General features: G+C 39.3%; 1 protein-coding gene across 5 annotated transcripts in view; it reads right to left on the bottom strand.

Annotated features, from left to right (window-relative positions):
• gpc5c (glypican 5c) overlaps positions 1-17542 on the bottom strand; it is a 366734-nt gene that overhangs the window by 181278 nt on the left and 167914 nt on the right. For 4 of the 5 annotated variants that reach the window (XM_061920093.1, XM_061920091.1, XM_061920095.1 and 1 more), the window contains exons 4-6: positions 16804-16967; positions 14753-14809; positions 10876-10998 (exon numbers count right to left, since the gene is read on the bottom strand). In XM_061920093.1, the coding sequence (XP_061776077.1) occupies positions 10876-10998; positions 14753-14809; positions 16804-16967 (344 nt within the window). The remainder of the gene's footprint in view (positions 1-10875; positions 10999-14752; positions 14810-16803; positions 16968-17542) is intronic. The other variant, XM_061920092.1, reaches the window with a different exon arrangement.

The raw sequence follows: 17542 nt of genomic DNA, 5'->3' as shown, positions 1-17542 counted from the left end.
CATGTGTGTTGTGTCATGCCGTATGCATGCGTGTGTGATGTATCATAATGTATGCATGCATTTGTGATGTGTCATGTTGTATGCATGCATGTGTGATGTATCATGTTGTATGCACGCATGTGTGATGTATCATGTTGTATGCATGCATGTGTGATGTATCATGTTGTATGCATGCATGTGTGATATATCATGTTGTATGTATGCATGTGTGATGTATCATGTTGTATGCATGCATGTGTGATGTGTCATGTTGCATGCATGCATGCATGTGTGATGTATCGTGTTGTATGCATGCATGTGTGTTGTGTCATGTCGTATGCATGCATGTGTGATGTATCATGTTGTATGCATGCATGTGTGATATATCATGTTGTATTCATGCATGTGTGATGTATCATGTTTTATACATGCATGTGTGATGTATCATGTTTTATGCATGCATGCGTGATGTATCATGTTGTATGCATGTATTTGTGATGTGTCATGTTATATGCATGCATGTGTGATGTGCCATGTTGTATGTATGCACGTGTGATGTATCATGTTGTATGCATGCATGTGTGATGTGTCATGTTGCATGCATGCAAATGTGATGTGCCATATTGTACGCATGCATGTGTGATGTATCATGTTGTATGCATGCATGTGCAATGTATCATGTTGTATGCATGCATGTGTGATGTATCATGTTGTATGCATGCATGTGTGATGTATTGTGTTGTATGCATGCATGTGTGTTGTGTCATGTCGTATGCATGCGTGTGTGATGTATCATAATGTATGCATGCATTTGTGATGTGTCATGTTGTATGCATGCATGTGTGATGTATCATGTTGTATGCATGCATGTGTGATGTATCATGTTGTATGCATGCATGTGTGATATATCATGTTGTATGTATGCATGTGTGTTGTGCCATGTCGTATGCATGCATGTGTGATGTACCATGTTGTATGTATGCATGTGTGATGTATCATGTTGTATGCATGCATGTGTGATGTATCATGTTGTATGCATACATGTGTGATATATCATGTTGTATGAATGCATGAGTGATGTATCATGTTGTATGCATGCATGTGTGTTATATTATGTTGTATGCATGAATGTGTGATGTATCATGTTGTATGCATGCATGTGTGATGTATCATGTTGTATGCATGCATGTGTGATGTATCGTGTTGTATGCATGCATGTGTGTGGTGTCATGCCTTATGCATGCGTGTGTGATGTATCATAATGTATGCATGCATTTGTGATGTGTCATGGTGTATGCATGCATGTGTGATGTATCATGTTGTATGCATGCATGTGTGATGTATCATGTTGTATGCACGCATATGTGATGTATCATGTTGTATGCATGCATGTGTGATGTATCATGTTGTATGCATGCATGTGTGATATATTATGTTGTATGTATGCATGTGTGTTGTGCCATGTCGTATGCATGCATGTGTGATGTACCATGTTGTATGTATGCATGTGTGATGTATCATGTTGTATGCATGCATGTGTGATGTATCGTGTTGTATGAATGCATGTGTGTTGTGTCATGTCGTATGTATGCATGCATGTTTGATGTATCATGTTGTATGCATGCATGCATGTGTGATGTATCATGTTGTATGCATGCATGTGTGATATGTCATGTTGTATTCATGCATGTGTGATGTATCATGTTTTATGCATGCATGTGTGATGTATCATGTTTTATGCATGCATGTGTGATGTATCATGTTGTATGCATGTATTTGTGATGTGTCATGTTGTATGCATGCATGTGTGATGTATCATGTTGTATGCATACATGTGTGATGTATCATGTTGTATGCATGCATGTGTGTTATATTATGTTGTATGCATGCAAATGTGATGTGCCATATTGTACGCATGCATGTGTGATGTATCATGTTGTATGCATGCATGTGCGATGTATCATGTTGTATGCATGCATGTGTGATGTATCATGTTGTATGCATGCATGTGTGATGTATTGTGTTGTATGCATGCATGTGTGTTGTGTCATGTCGTATGCATGCGTGTGTGATGTATCATAATGTATGCATGCATTTGTGATGTGTCATGTTGTATGCATGCATGTGTGATGTATCATGTTGTATGCATGCATGTAAGATGTATCATGTTGTATGGATGCATGTGTGATATATCATGTTGTATGTATACATGTGTGTTGTGCCATGTCGTATGCATGCATGTGTGATGTACCATGTTGTATGTATGCACGTGTGATGTATCATGTTGTATGCATGCATGTGTGTTGTGTCATGTCGTATGCATGCATGTGTGATGTGCCATATTGTATGCATGCATGTGTGATGTATCATGTTGTATGCATGCATGTGTGATGTATCATGTTGTATGCATACATGTGTGATATATCATGTTGTATGAATGCATCAGTGATGTATCATGTTGTATGCATGCATGTGTGTTATATTATGTTGTATGCATGCAAATGTGATGTGCCATATTGTACGCATGCATGTTTGATGTATCATGTTGTATGCATGCATGTGCGATGTATCATGTTGTATGCATGCATGTGTGATGTATCATGTTGTATGCATGCATGTGTGATGTATCGTGTTGTATGCATACATGTGTGATATATCATGTTGTATGAATGCATGAGTGATGTATCATGTTGTATGCATGCACGTGTGTTATATTATGTTGTATGCATGCATGTGTGATGTATCATGTTGTATGCATGCATGTGTGATGTATGATGTTATATGCATGCATGTGTGATGTATCGTGTTGTATGCATGCATGTGTGTTGTGTCATGTCGTATGCATGCGTGTGTGATGTATCATAATGTATGCATGCATTTGTGATGTGTCATAGTGTATGCATGCATGTGTGATGTATCATGTTGTATGCATGCAAATGTGATATGCCATATTGTATGCACGCATGTGTGATGTATCATGTTGTATGCATGCATGTGTGATATATCATGTTGTATGTATGCATGTGTGTTGTGCCATGTCGTATGCATGCATGTGTGCTGTACCATGTTGTATGTATGCATGTGTGATGTATCATGTTGTATGCATGCATGTGTGATGTGTCATGTTGCATGCATGCATGCATGTGTGATGCATCGTGTTGTATGCATGCATGTGTGGTGTGTCATGTCGTATGCATGCATGTGTGACGTATCATGTTGTATGCATGCATGCATGTGTGATGTATCATGTTGTATGCATGCATGTGTGATATATAATGTTGTATTCATGCATTCGTGATGTATCATGTTTTATGCATGCATGTGTGATGTATCATGTTTTATGCATGCATGTGTGACGTATCATGTTGTATGCATGTATATGTGATGTGTCATGTTGTATGCATGCATGTGTGATGTATCATGTTGTATGCATACATGTGTGATGTATCATGTTGTATGCATGCATGTGTGTTATATGATGTTGTATGCATGCAAATGTGATGTGCCTTATTGTACGCATGCATGTGTGATGTATCATGTTGTATGCATGCATGTGCGATGTATCATGTTGTATGCATGCATGTGTGATGTATCATGTTGTATGCATGCATGTGTGATGTATTGTGTTGTATGCATGCATGTGTGTTGTGTCATGTCGTATGCATGCGTGTGTGATGTATCATAATGTATGCATGCATTTGTGATGTGTCATGTTGTATGCATGCATGTGTGATGTATCATGTTGTATGCATGCATGTGTGATGTATCATGTTGTATGCATGCATGTGTGATATATCATGTTGTATGTATGCATGTGTGTTGTGCCATGTCGTATGCATGCATGTGTGATGTGCCATGTTGTATGTATGCACGTGTGATGTATCATGTTGTATGCATGCATGTGTGATGTGTCATGTTGCATGCATGCATGTGTGATGTATTGTGTTGTATGCATGCATGTGTGTTGTGTCATGTTGTATTCATGCATGTGTGATGTGCCATATTGTATGCATGCATGTGTGATGTTTCATGTTGTATGCATGCATGTGTGATGTATCATGTTGTATGCATACATGTGTGATATATCATGTTGTATGAATGCATGTGTGATGTATCATGTTGTATGCATGTATTTGTGATGTGTCATGTTGTATGCATGCATGTGTGATATATCATGTTTTATGCATGTATTTGTGATGTATTATGTTGTATGCATGCATGTGTGATGTATTATGTTGTATGCATGCATGTGTGATGTATTATGTTGTATGCATGCATGTGTGATGTATCATGTTGTATGCACGCATGTGTGATATATCAGGTTGTATGCATGCATTTGTGATGTATTGTGTTGTATGCATGCATGTGTGTTGTGTCATGTTGTATTCATGCATGTGTGATGTATTGTGTTGTATGCATGCATGTGTGTTGTGTCATGTTGTATTCATGCATGTGTGATGTGCCATATTGTATGCATGCATGTGTGATGTTTCATGTTGTATGCATGCATGTGTGATGTATCATGTTGTATGCATACATGTGTGATATATCATGTTGTATGAATGCATGTGTGATGTATCATGTTGTATGCATGTATTTGTGATGTGTCATGTTGTATGCATGCATGTGTGATATATCATGTTTTATGCATGTATTTGTGATGTATTATGTTGTATGCATGCATGTGTGATGTATTATGTTGTATGCATGCATGTGTGATGTATTATGTTGTATGCATGCATGTGTGATGTATCATGTTGTATGCACGCATGTGTGATATATCAGGTTGTATGCATGCATTTGTGATTTATCATGTTGTATGCATGCATGTGTGATGTATCATGTTGTATGCATGCATGTGTGATGTATCATGTTGTATGCATGCATGTGTGATGTATCATGTTGTATGCATGCATGTGTGATGTATCATGTTGTATGCATGTATTCGTGATGTATTATGTTATACGCATGTATTTGTGATGTATTATGTTGTATGCATGCATGTGTGATGTATCATGTTGTATGCATGTATTTGTGATGTATTATGTTGTATGCATGCATGTGTGATGTATCATGTTGTATGCATGTATTTGTGATGTATCATGTTGTATGCATGCATGTGTGATGTATCATGTTGAATGCATGCATGTGTGATGTATCATGTCGTATGCACGCATGTGTGATATATCAGGTTGTATGCATGCATTTGTGATGCATCATGTTGTATGCATGCATGTGTGATGTATCATGTTGTATGCATGCATGTGTGATATAGCATGTTGTATGCATGTATTTGTGATGTATCATGTTATATGCATGCATGTGTGATGCATCATGTTGTATGCATGCATGTGTGATGTATCATGTTGTATGCATGCATGTGTGATGTATCATGTTGTATGCATGCATGTGTGATGTATCATGTTGTATGCATGTATTTGTGATGTGTCATGTTGTATGCATGCATGTGTGATGTATCATGTTTTATGCATGTATTTGTGATGTGTTATGTTGTATGCATGCATGTGAGATGTATTATGTTGTATGCATGCATGTGTGATGTATCATGTTGTATGCACGCATGTGTGATATATCAGGTTGTATGCATGCATTTGTGATGTATCATGTTGTATGCATGCATGTGTGATGTATTATGTTGTATGCATGCAAATGTGATGTGCCTTATTGTACGCATGCATGTGTGATGTATCATGTTGTATGCATGCATGTGCGATGTATCATGTTGTATGCATGCATGTGTGATGTATCATGTTGTATGCATGCATGTGTGATGTATTGTGTTGTATGCATGCATGTGTGTTGTGTCATGTCGTATGCATGCGTGTGTGATGTATCATAATGTATGCATGCATTTGTGATGTGTCATGTTGTATGCATGCATGTGTGATGTATCATGTTGTATGCATGCATGTGTGATGTATCATGTTGTATGCATGCATGTGTGATATATCATGTTGTATGTATGCATGTGTGTTGTGCCATGTCGTATGCATGCATGTGTGATGTGCCATGTTGTATGTATGCACGTGTGATGTATCATGTTGTATGCATGCATGTGTGATGTGTCATGTTGCATGCATGCATGTGTGATGTATTGTGTTGTATGCATGCATGTGTGTTGTGTCATGTTGTATTCATGCATGTGTGATGTGCCATATTGTATGCATGCATGTGTGATGTTTCATGTTGTATGCATGCATGTGTGATGTATCATGTTGTATGCATACATGTGTGATATATCATGTTGTATGAATGCATGTGTGATGTATCATGTTGTATGCATGTATTTGTGATGTGTCATGTTGTATGCATGCATGTGTGATATATCATGTTTTATGCATGTATTTGTGATGTATTATGTTGTATGCATGCATGTGTGATGTATTATGTTGTATGCATGCATGTGTGATGTATTATGTTGTATGCATGCATGTGTGATGTATCATGTTGTATGCACGCATGTGTGATATATCAGGTTGTATGCATGCATTTGTGATTTATCATGTTGTATGCATGCATGTGTGATGTATCATGTTGTATGCATGCATGTCTGATGTATCATGTTGTATGCATGCATGTGTGATGTATCATGTTGTATGCATGCATGTGTGATGTATCATGTTGTATGCATGCATGTGTGATGTATCATGTTGTATGCATGCATGTGTGATGTATCATGTTGTATGCATGTATTCGTGATGTATTATGTTATACGCATGTATTTGTGATGTATTATGTTGTATGCATGCATGTGTGATGTATCATGTTGTATGCATGTATTTGTGATGTATTATGTTGTATGCATGCATGTGTGATGTATCATGTTGTATGCATGTATTTGTGATGTATCATGTTGTATGCATGCATGTGTGATGTATCATGTTGAATGCATGCATGTGTGATGTATCATGTCGTATGCACGCATGTGTGATATATCAGGTTGTATGCATGCATTTGTGATGCATCATGTTGTATGCATGCATGTGTGATGTATCATGTTGTATGCATGCATGTGTGATATAGCATGTTGTATGCATGTATTTGTGATGTATCATGTTATATGCATGCATGTGTGATGCATCATGTTGTATGCATGCATGTGTGATGTATCATGTTGTATGCATGCATGTGTGATGTATCATGTTGTATGCATGCATGTGTGATGTATCATGTTGTATGCATGTATTTGTGATGTGTCATGTTGTATGCATGCATGTGTGATGTATCATGTTTTATGCATGTATTTGTGATGTGTTATGTTGTATGCATGCATGTGAGATGTATTATGTTGTATGCATGCATGTGTGATGTATCATGTTGTATGCACGCATGTGTGATATATCAGGTTGTATGCATGCATTTGTGATGTATCATGTTGTATGCATGCATGTGTGATGTATTATGTTGTATGCATGCATGTGTGATGTATCATGTTGTATGCATGCATGTGTGATGTATTATGTTGTATGCATGCATGTGTGATGTATCATGTTATATGCATGTATTTGTGATGTATTATGTTGTATGCATTTATGTTCCAAATAAACTCAAACTCGAGTCTGCCGTGTAGTTGAAATAATGGGCAAGTAAATCATTTATGATGCATGGACTGTAATAATCCTCCCATTTCTCATTTGACTTTCCCAGGCCTGGTGTGGACGGTGGCAGCAACGTATTTCCCATGCAGCCTCACAGGAGGGTCTTTGTTCACCCCTTGAGGGTCCCCATGGCAGGTCTGTGCCCCACTCTGCTGACTCCACAATGGGTCTTTATGCTGCCAAGTCTCCCCCCCCCCCCCCCCCCCGCTCCACCGTGTTTCCCTCCTATCAGGGGTACATGGAGGCATCATAGCACCAAAAAGGCTTGTAATGCCCAGCTCTTCTCTCCTTTTTGTCTCTTCGACTCAAAAACCACAGAGTTAGTCTAAGGAGTTTATGAGTGGTGCCAAGTGGGTTCTGTGTTCTCCCTCACCCTAAGACTAGTTGACGCCACAAGAAAGGACCTGGCTCTCTAGTGACACCACACCATTACAAGCCATTAGCGCTAATGTTAAAAGTGGGCATCATTCGGCAATAAAAGTGAGTCACGGCCTCACACACATACACAAGGAATGACACTTTCTGTGGAAAACGGTCAATCGGCTTGATGTTTGTGCAAATCATGTTACTGATTGTCGTGCTGGCACCAGCCCTGATGAATGTTGTATGCATGTCGTCTGCTCAAAGTGCCGTTGGTACATGGTCTGCTTTGAAAGAAGACCACATAAACTGCACACAGCCTGTCCCAATCCAACAATACATCCTACACAACCATACAGGGTAGGACCTAAGATGACAAGTGGCAAGTGTCAAGAAGATCTGACAAGCACTCCGGGGCGGATCACGGGTCAAAGGCACTCGTGGACCTCTGTTGTCCTCTACTGAGGCCAACAAGTGGCAGTGCCAAGTGGCGAGGTTACCATGGAAATAGGACTTGAGGAGAGCTTTACCTTGTCGTCCGATTGGAATCACTTTTGGATGAATCCGCACCCATTATTACCCTATCAAGGTCACTCACGGAGTAAACAAGTAATTTAGGGTTCAATCCTCTCTTGTGGACCAATAGAGTTTGTCTAAATCTAATCCCAGAACTTCCCCATTGTTGTGCACATTCACATCAATCAAGTGGTGTCTGAGTTCTCCTTCAGGTGAGTTGGAAGGGCCAAGTGCTCTCTAAACAAAGTGAGCTCCGGAAATTTCCCACAACACACTATGCCTACTAAAAAGGATGTTTGAAAACTAACAAGAAGCAACCTACTGTAAGTAATACACCTAATTATTAAATTTCAGAATAATGACGCTCATAGTTTTGTTCAGATGTTTACCCGTTGCTACTCCACGTAAATATTATGTTTTTTAATTAGTTGTTGTATTTTTTTATCGCTTGTTAAAACAACCGAGATCCAGTATATTTTGCTAAATGTGTCCGCCATGTCCTCATGTGTGATGTCTTTTATTTTTTGGATTATAATATGCAATAATGTTTGCAATTCAGTCTGCTGAAAATGACACTATGGTCACATTTGGAATTGCCACAAAACACATTTTAAGATGTTCCACACTCTACTGCTGTCTGGTGCCTAAAGTGAATAGTAGACCCTTCTAATTTGTCACGTTTCATGTGTCAGGTAAACTGCGAAGAATGGGGCCATATAATCCCCTTCCTACTGTATGTAGTATGTCAAATTGTAATGTTTTCTTTAATTGCAATAAAAAAAATCCCAGTGTTTTTAACACCTCTTGATTTTAAAGGCCTACTGAAATGAGATTTTCTTATTCAAACGGGAATAGCAGGTCCATTCTGTGTGTCATACTTGATCATTTCGAGATATTGCCATATTTTTGCTGAAAGGATTTAGAAGAGAACATCGACGATAAAGTTTGCAACTTTTGGTCGCTAATAGAAAAGCCCTGCCTTTACCGAAAGTATGTGCGCTTGACGTCACGAGTTGCAGGGCTCCACACATATTCACATTGTTTTTAATGGGAGCCACCAGCAGTAAGAGCAATTCGGACCGAGAAAGCGACAATTTCCCCATTAATTTGAGCGAAGATGAAAAATTCGTGAATTAGGATATTGATAGTGAAGGAAAAAAAATAAAAAAATAAAATAAAATTTGTCATCATTGTCACCGACGTCCCAATGGGTGTGAGTTTTCCTTGCCCTTATGTGGGCCTACTGAGGATGTCGTAGTGGTTTGTGTTATGGTTTGTGCAGCCCTTTGAGACACTAGTGATTTAGGGCTATATAAATGAACATTGATTGATTGATTGATTGAAAAAAAAGCGACGGCTACAGGCGGCGGCAGTGTGAGCGTTTCAGATGTAATTAGACACATTTAATAGGATAATTCTGGAAGATCCCTTATCTGCTTATTGTTTTAATAGTGTTTTAGTGAGATTCTAAAGACATACCTCGAGGTTGGATAGCTGCGGTGAACACGCAGTGTCTCAGGGAGAAGCCGAGGATCCAAGCTCACAGCTGCCTTTTTTGACAGCTACTGCAGGAGGAAGTCCCATAATCCACTGATTTCTCCGGTAAGACTTAATATCACAATTTTCCCATCCAAAGACATGCTGGTTGACGTAGAGAAAACATGTTCGCTCTGTTTCACAACAAACAAAGAAACACCGGCTGTGTCTCGGTGCTAAAGACAGCTGCAATCCACCGCTTTCCACCAACAGCATTGTTCTTTATAGTCTCCATTATTAAATGAACAAATTGCAAAAGATTCAGCAACACAGATGTCCAAAATACTGTGTAATTACGCCATGAACAGAGACGACTTTTAGCCGTGTTTGGTGCCTCGCTAATATGTCCCCTCCAACACGTTTTCAACAAGAAACTGGCAGGAAATTTAAAATTGCAATTTAGTAAACTAAAAATACCGTATTGGCATGTGTTGCAATGTTAATATTCCATCATTGATGTATAAACCATCAGACTGCGTGGTCGGTAGTAATGGGTTTCAGTAGGCCTTTTAAATACAATCTTCATAAATTTTTCCTGGAGTGTAAAAAGAAACGTGTTTAATCATAAGTTTTATCTTGGGATTTTCTGTTAAAATGAAGTCACGGTATGTCATGGTACTGGCAAAAAAAATAGATATCAGGATAACGCTAGGTGGGACGTCTGTGCAAATGTAAACTATGCAGTGACGTAGAAAGTGGTGTCCCAATTCCTAGGGACGATCACAAAGATCTACCCTTTGTTGCTTCATTTCCAGGGTTTAATGGTAGTGAGTAAGGCGTGAACTTTGGGATTGGGCCAAAGACTAACTTGGGACTCTCCAGTGTGGTCATAATAAAAGGTTGTCTTATCACGTTAGCCTCTTACCTCTCCACCACACCATCTCCACTCCAGCATGTCGCCTCGTCCACCACATTCTCCCCCTCGCATAGCATCTCCGGCAAGGCGGCGTAGAAGGACTTGTAGCGCTGCAGGTACATCAGAAACTCCCTGAAGAGAGACAGACGTATGAGCCAAGAACAAAGGGCAATCATATTACTTACCATTTCTTGGCATGTGAAGAAAATGTTTTTTGTGTCTTGAGCAGTCAAAGCCTTCTAAATCGTAACCTCTGTATTTATTCACTTTAATCAAATAATGGATTAGACCATGGGTGTCAAACTCTGGCCCGCCGTGTAATTTCATTTGGCCCTTGAGGCAATATCAAATTAATATTAGTGCTGGCCCGCCGGTATTATACAGCGCCGGTGCCGGTGTAACACCGCATTCACCGCTAATACTCATATTTGCCAACCCTCCAAATTTTCCCGGTAGACTCTCGGGGCAACCACAATCTCGAATTTCTACCGATTTCCACCCGGAGAACAATAATGGGGGCGTTCCTTAAAGGCACTGCCTTAAAGCGTTCTCTACAACCTCTCATCACGTCCGCTTTTACTCCATGCAATCAGTGTGCCGGCCTAGTCACATAATATACGCGGCTTTTAAACACACACATGAGTGAATGCAAAGCATACTTGGTCAACAGCCATACAGATCACACTGAGGGTGGCCGTATAAACAACTTTAACACTGTTACAAATATGCGCCATACTGTCAACCCACACCAAACAAGAATGACAAACACATTTCGGGAGAACATCCGCACCGAAAGACAACATAAACACAACAAAATGAATACCCAGAAGCTCTTGCAGCACTAACTCTTCCGGGACGCTACAATATACACCCTAGGCTACCACCACTATTAAGATTTTGCACCTTTAAGTTATATAAGCGTTGCTTGTTCCATATTCAGTGTTAAAGCAAATCAGTGTAGCAAACTGAGCAATAATTAACGTTCGCAGTTTCTTTTGCTACTTCAAGGCTTGAATGTTTGATTCATTCATTAGTTACTTTATTTTCAAATGTATTTTTAGCTTGTAAAAATGTTTATTTTGATTTTCACCTCAGAAGGTTGCAAATAGAAACGAGGCATTACATTTTTATCTACATTTTATTTGATATGCCATTGATATTTTTTAATTATTTTTATTTGAAATACTATTTTGCATGTCACTATAAAGTTATATAAGCGTTGCTTGTTCAATATTCAATGCAAAACTTGTTTGGGTCCCTATTAAAAGGTTAATTTGTTCAACCTTGGCCCGCGGCTTTGTTCAGTTTTAAATTTTGGCCCACTCTGTATTTGAGTTTGACACCCCTGGATTAGACCGTTCGTAGTCTATGTACCTTTTGAAGATTGTATTTGTGTCTATCGTGACTGCACGAAGTTCATGTAAACAGAAAGGACAAAGTAAAAGACTTGTTTCAAACAAAAGGCTTCTCCAAAAGGATCAATGAAAAGCTTCACACTTCCTGCTTGGTCGCGAAGGTTGTATTTCACGCCACTGTCACCAGTGTAGCCTCACTTTGCCCTCTGCTGGTTGCTAAGTGACCTGACAATGGAGCCTGAGATGAATGGTCTACAGAGGGCTGGCTTTTTAGTTTGAGACATCAAGCTGAGCCATAAAAGTTGTTTCACTTTCACTTTCAATCTAAAAGTCAAGTTATTATTTAGTCCAGTTAGCATTCACACTGTTATCATCATCATTTCATCAAAGACAAATAAAGACAAGGTACATGATGATATGGTTCGATATTATCACACATTTCAGCACACTCTTCTCAAAATCCAATCATAGTGAAAGTCGGATACACTTGAGAGTAGTCAATGTACATCCTGCACTTATTGTAAGTATAGAGCAGGCCAACGGATGGTTAATCCGTCATTTGGTAAGCACGTGTTTACTGGGGCTCGTCCCCGTAGCAAAGCTATAATGACTGCCTGTAACTCAAGAGTTCATTGCTACGTAGGGCCAATAATGGGCAAGCTACTTGGAAAATCTAGTAAACTAGGCTACAATTTACTCCAGATTAAATGCAACTAAGCTACAGGTGAAGCTATCCCGGACAATTGTAGCAAGCTACACTACAAGCTACAAGGCAAAAGTAGCTAGCGACATCAAAGCAATATTTCTATCTATGGGCCCACATGTATTACTGTTAAATATCTGTCATCCAGCTGGAGACACCATACAACTACCTCTAGGGGACCCTTCACCCCACTCTCTGTATTTATTTAGTTTGCCTTATCTTTGCCCCTTTAATGTTATTTTTTTTCTCTACCTACAGTAAAAAACAACAACATTTATATCTTGACAAAAATGATTTTTGTTTACTGAGTAAACAACTAAAAACTAAGGCATGATTTTCTCCAAAGGAATACATTTATATAAATATGACCGGCACGTCATCTTCATCACTAAAGGAAAACTATAAGCTGTAGGAGAGAATTCCTGTGACATTTGTAGGTATGTGTCTTAGTTTTTTGAGTCGTCAGCTTGAAGCGTCCCTCTGTCTCCGACTCCTTCGTGGTCATGTGACATGAGTGTCTGTTATGATTTTGCTTATTAGCTTCGATGACCCGTCTTATCTTGCCTATAATTGGCCAGTCTGTAATGTTTGGCCCTAACCTCAGCCAATTGTGAGTCATAATAGGAAAACCAACCAATCATCATGGATGTTCTCCTTATGTATGGATGTTCTCATTCAACCAGCAGATTGGATTTCATACATAATTTTTAGCCTGGAATCATAGTCCATTTTCATAGTCCTTTGATATGAGGTACCTCACTACATGGCTCTAAAAACGCTACTTGTTAAAAAAAGTAGCTAAGCTACTGGCAAGCTGCTGGAAATTGTAGTTAACCTACATAGCTTAGCTACATGTAGCTCGCCACTGCCCATCACTACTAGGGGTATCCCGATCTGATATTGATATCATTCCGATATCGGCAACAACTCACCTTCCCATCATCAGTCACATACACCAACAAACAAGCACACACAAATGAAAGCATGTCTGAGTACAGACGAGCCAGGTGATGAAACACTATCACTGGAGCCGTCTGCAGCAGGAGGTCACCACATCACGGCCAAAAGGATGTGGACACAAAACGCATACAAATAGTAAGTACTACAATGCAAAATAAAGAATAAAAAAGCATGACGATAAAAATATATGTCCAGTAAATAATAAATAAATTTAAAATCAAATGAATGGAACAAAAATACAATCTAGCATAAATACTAAGAATAAAAATTTAAAAATTAATGACTTTGATAAAATTAATAAATATACAATAAAACATTATCTGATACTTGTTTTTTTATATCAATATCGGATCGGGACAATAGGCAATAATGGCTGCGTCTCAAAGACAGTAGATTAACAACAACGCTGTACACTGACTACTCTAAGTATATCCCTGTCTCATCTGTACACTATTGACCCTTGAGAGTCAATGTGAATAGTCACTTTTGAGCGTGACTGCAAGTTCCACATTCGTGTCAAAAAGAAGGGCACCTTTCCAGAAAAGGGAACGCGGCTCTTTCCACCTGGGTACTGTGTCATTTAACTGCCCCGATTTTATTTTGAAGGCCTGATTTTGCCGGCAATATATTGTTCATGAAAGTTAGAATACGGGAGAAACATGGTCAAATATTCAAATGGAAAAGAAGGACATAATACGACAGTTTTGGAAGCTATGACTGTTTCTTCAGAGGCAGCATGAGTCCTCAGGTCCTTCTCAAATACAGAATCAGGCTACAAGCAGAACCCAAAGGCTTGGAAGACATGACAAAGCTCATACAAGTCTCAGTAAGAGTGTGTGAGATGTTGCCCAGATGGCTGCATGCTTACCTAGAAAGGGTTCTCAGACTATGTTTATTGTTCTTGGAGGGTTTCAGTGGGGGTGAGCTGGGAATGATGGGAGTTGGAGTCCAGGTGAGATTGTTGCAAGCAATGAGGATGCAGGACAAGTAAAATGTGTGGTGAGAGACAGAAAACAGAAACACAAGTCGGTCATGACAACAGAATCAGGAGAAGACACCCGTGCACATGCAGAAACAAACAGTATCACTTCTTTGTCGCCACATTTTCAAATACAATGGCTGATTTATGTTAGAGAAGGACGGAATTCATATTTCTTCCACCCTGAAGTGAAAGGTAAATGTTGGTCTAGTTTCTTTTTCAGCTGTGCAGCAAACGTCTGTAAAGTGGTCAGCTCTCACACGCGCTCTGGGCGGCGTTGGCAGCCTTCAAGGAGCTCTGGACTGTGTTGCCGTGCCATGTTGGCATTGCCAGGCAAGACCTGACAGCTTGGCTGGCATCAACACTCTAATTCAGGGTTTGGGACAAGGTCAGTGCTGCAAATGTGTGTCGCACTATTTCAATGGAGGCCAGCTGCTGTTAAGATTTGGTGGTATGGCTGTCTGGGTAAACAGGAAATTGTTGGTTGGTTGGGATTTGGCCGAGCTCACACTGCCCAGAGGCCAACACGCCAGTGCCAGCTGCTGGGATGGATCTGCTTCAAAGACCAGGTGGGGGCCATGCACCGCGCCAGTGTAGGGATGGACAAGTTGGTTGTGTGTTTTGAAATCCATCGCTAGGGATTGTCAATCATGTTCCAGCAAAGACACACAATGCTGCAAATTTAATAGGGAACAAATAAATTTTCCCTCAAGTATTTCTACAACAGATTTTAAATGTAAACGTAAAATATTTATGATTATATTGGAAAATAAACAATACAATAATTATGAATACATTTGAAAATAAACAATATCATATTTATGAATTTATTTAAAAATAAACAATATAATAATTATGATTAGATTTAAAAATAAACGATATAATAATTATGAATACATTTAAAAATAAACAAAGTCATATTTATGGATATATTTAAAGATAAACAACATAATGTAATGATGTTTTTGTTGCGATCTGCTGCTCGGATCGTTTGTTGTTTAGATTTTTGAGTTTGTTTGCGCACTTCCTGATTGGTTTCTGTTGCCATGGTTGCATATTTGTTTCACCTGTTCCTTGTTTCTGGACTCTCACCTGTCTGTTGATTACCATCCTTATTTAAGCCTGCATTTTCTGTTACTCGCTCTCTGATCCTAGCCTTGTTTCCCACAACAGTGACGATCGCTATCTCCTGACTCTGGTAATCCTGTTTTATACCGATTAGCTGCCACGCTATCCCTGTGTTTAGTTCCCTAGCCTCCTTGGTAGCGCTTCTGGTTTGTCTTATCTACCTAGCACCAGTGTTTTTGTTCTTCGCGTGTTTTTAGTTAATAAATCTACATTTCTTACCTTTACGCTCTGTCCGTGCCTGAACTGCAGCTTGGAAGAAGCACTTTTAGCCACCATGCTTAGCGAACGTCACAATTTTAACACATAATATCATGAGTATTATTCATAAAAATATTATGTTTTATCATTTACACATTCTTTTTCTTTTTTATCGCATGTAAATCACCTTATGGATATAATAGTGTCATATAGGTTATGAAACTATTTAAAAAATACGTTTAGAGTAGATTTTACCTATGTAAAGCATGTATGAGTAAATACAAAGTGGATTGAAGTATAATATTATTTTTAATTACAATAAAAACATATTATTTAGTTATTATTACTTGCATGTATTTATTCACTATTATTGAACAAATAAAACTACCACTATTACCACTAATTAGTTGCGTTTCAAATATAGCGGCAACACTACATCGCAGATTTTGGGGGGATATTTTTTTTAAGCATATTCAACAATTTTTGGGATCCAAAATCAATAATAAAGCATAAAAAATGGCTAAATGACCTAAACATAATTACAATTACTATATATATTATAATATTATATATGTATTTACATTGCAATTATTATGAAACTCCGGTCATCCTACCTCCTCAAATGGGCGAGCTGCCCGAGCCACTGCTCTGGCAGAGGTTTCAAAGGGGCAGCAGAAGGAAACGGGGTCGACGAGGTCACGCTGGAGGTTGGGACCCCCGGGCTGGTAGGCTGCATGCCGGCAGGCGCCCCGGTTGACAGGCCACACACCTTGTCTACCTGTGGGGAGGGCAGAGAAACACACACTTGTTAGGCTAAGAAAACGCGCAGCAGCAGGGGGTGACCTCCATAAAAGCTGACACCTGCTCACTTGAGAGCGGACTAACTGGAAGGTGAAAATTCCTTACGAGTGGTCTTACTTTTAGACCCAGCGAGCAATGCTGGGTCCTGAAAGAGAAACAAAACAAAAACAAACGGCAGTCAAGCCGGGAGTTTTTACACATGCGGAGAGTAAAGGCAGAACATTCCACTACCTCATGGAGGCCAACACACGTGCAGTTGGCAAATGTCTCAAGTGGGCTGTTACAGCAAGCCGAGGCATTCCACTCCACCGGAGTTGTTGTTTCAAACCACAATCAATGATTCCTGATTGTCTTAAGAGTCTGTGAGGAACATCGTTCGTGCTCCTCAATTACATCTGATGCCTTTTATGTTCTTGCCTCCACGACTCCTGGCACTGAGCAGCGGGTGAATGCTGACAGAAGTGATGAGTAAAAGGAAATACTGTACATAATTACAGTTACAAGTAAGTTGTAATAATAATTAAATCACGTGTGGCCGGGCACAGCAACCTT

The sequence above is a fragment of the Nerophis ophidion genome, linkage group LG14 (genome assembly GCF_033978795.1).
Source record: "Nerophis ophidion isolate RoL-2023_Sa linkage group LG14, RoL_Noph_v1.0, whole genome shotgun sequence".
In the NCBI taxonomy this organism is placed as follows: Eukaryota; Metazoa; Chordata; class Actinopteri; order Syngnathiformes; family Syngnathidae; genus Nerophis; species Nerophis ophidion.
The sequence above is the reverse complement of the archived record's forward strand: the minus strand, read 5'-3'. Positions and strand labels throughout refer to the sequence as shown.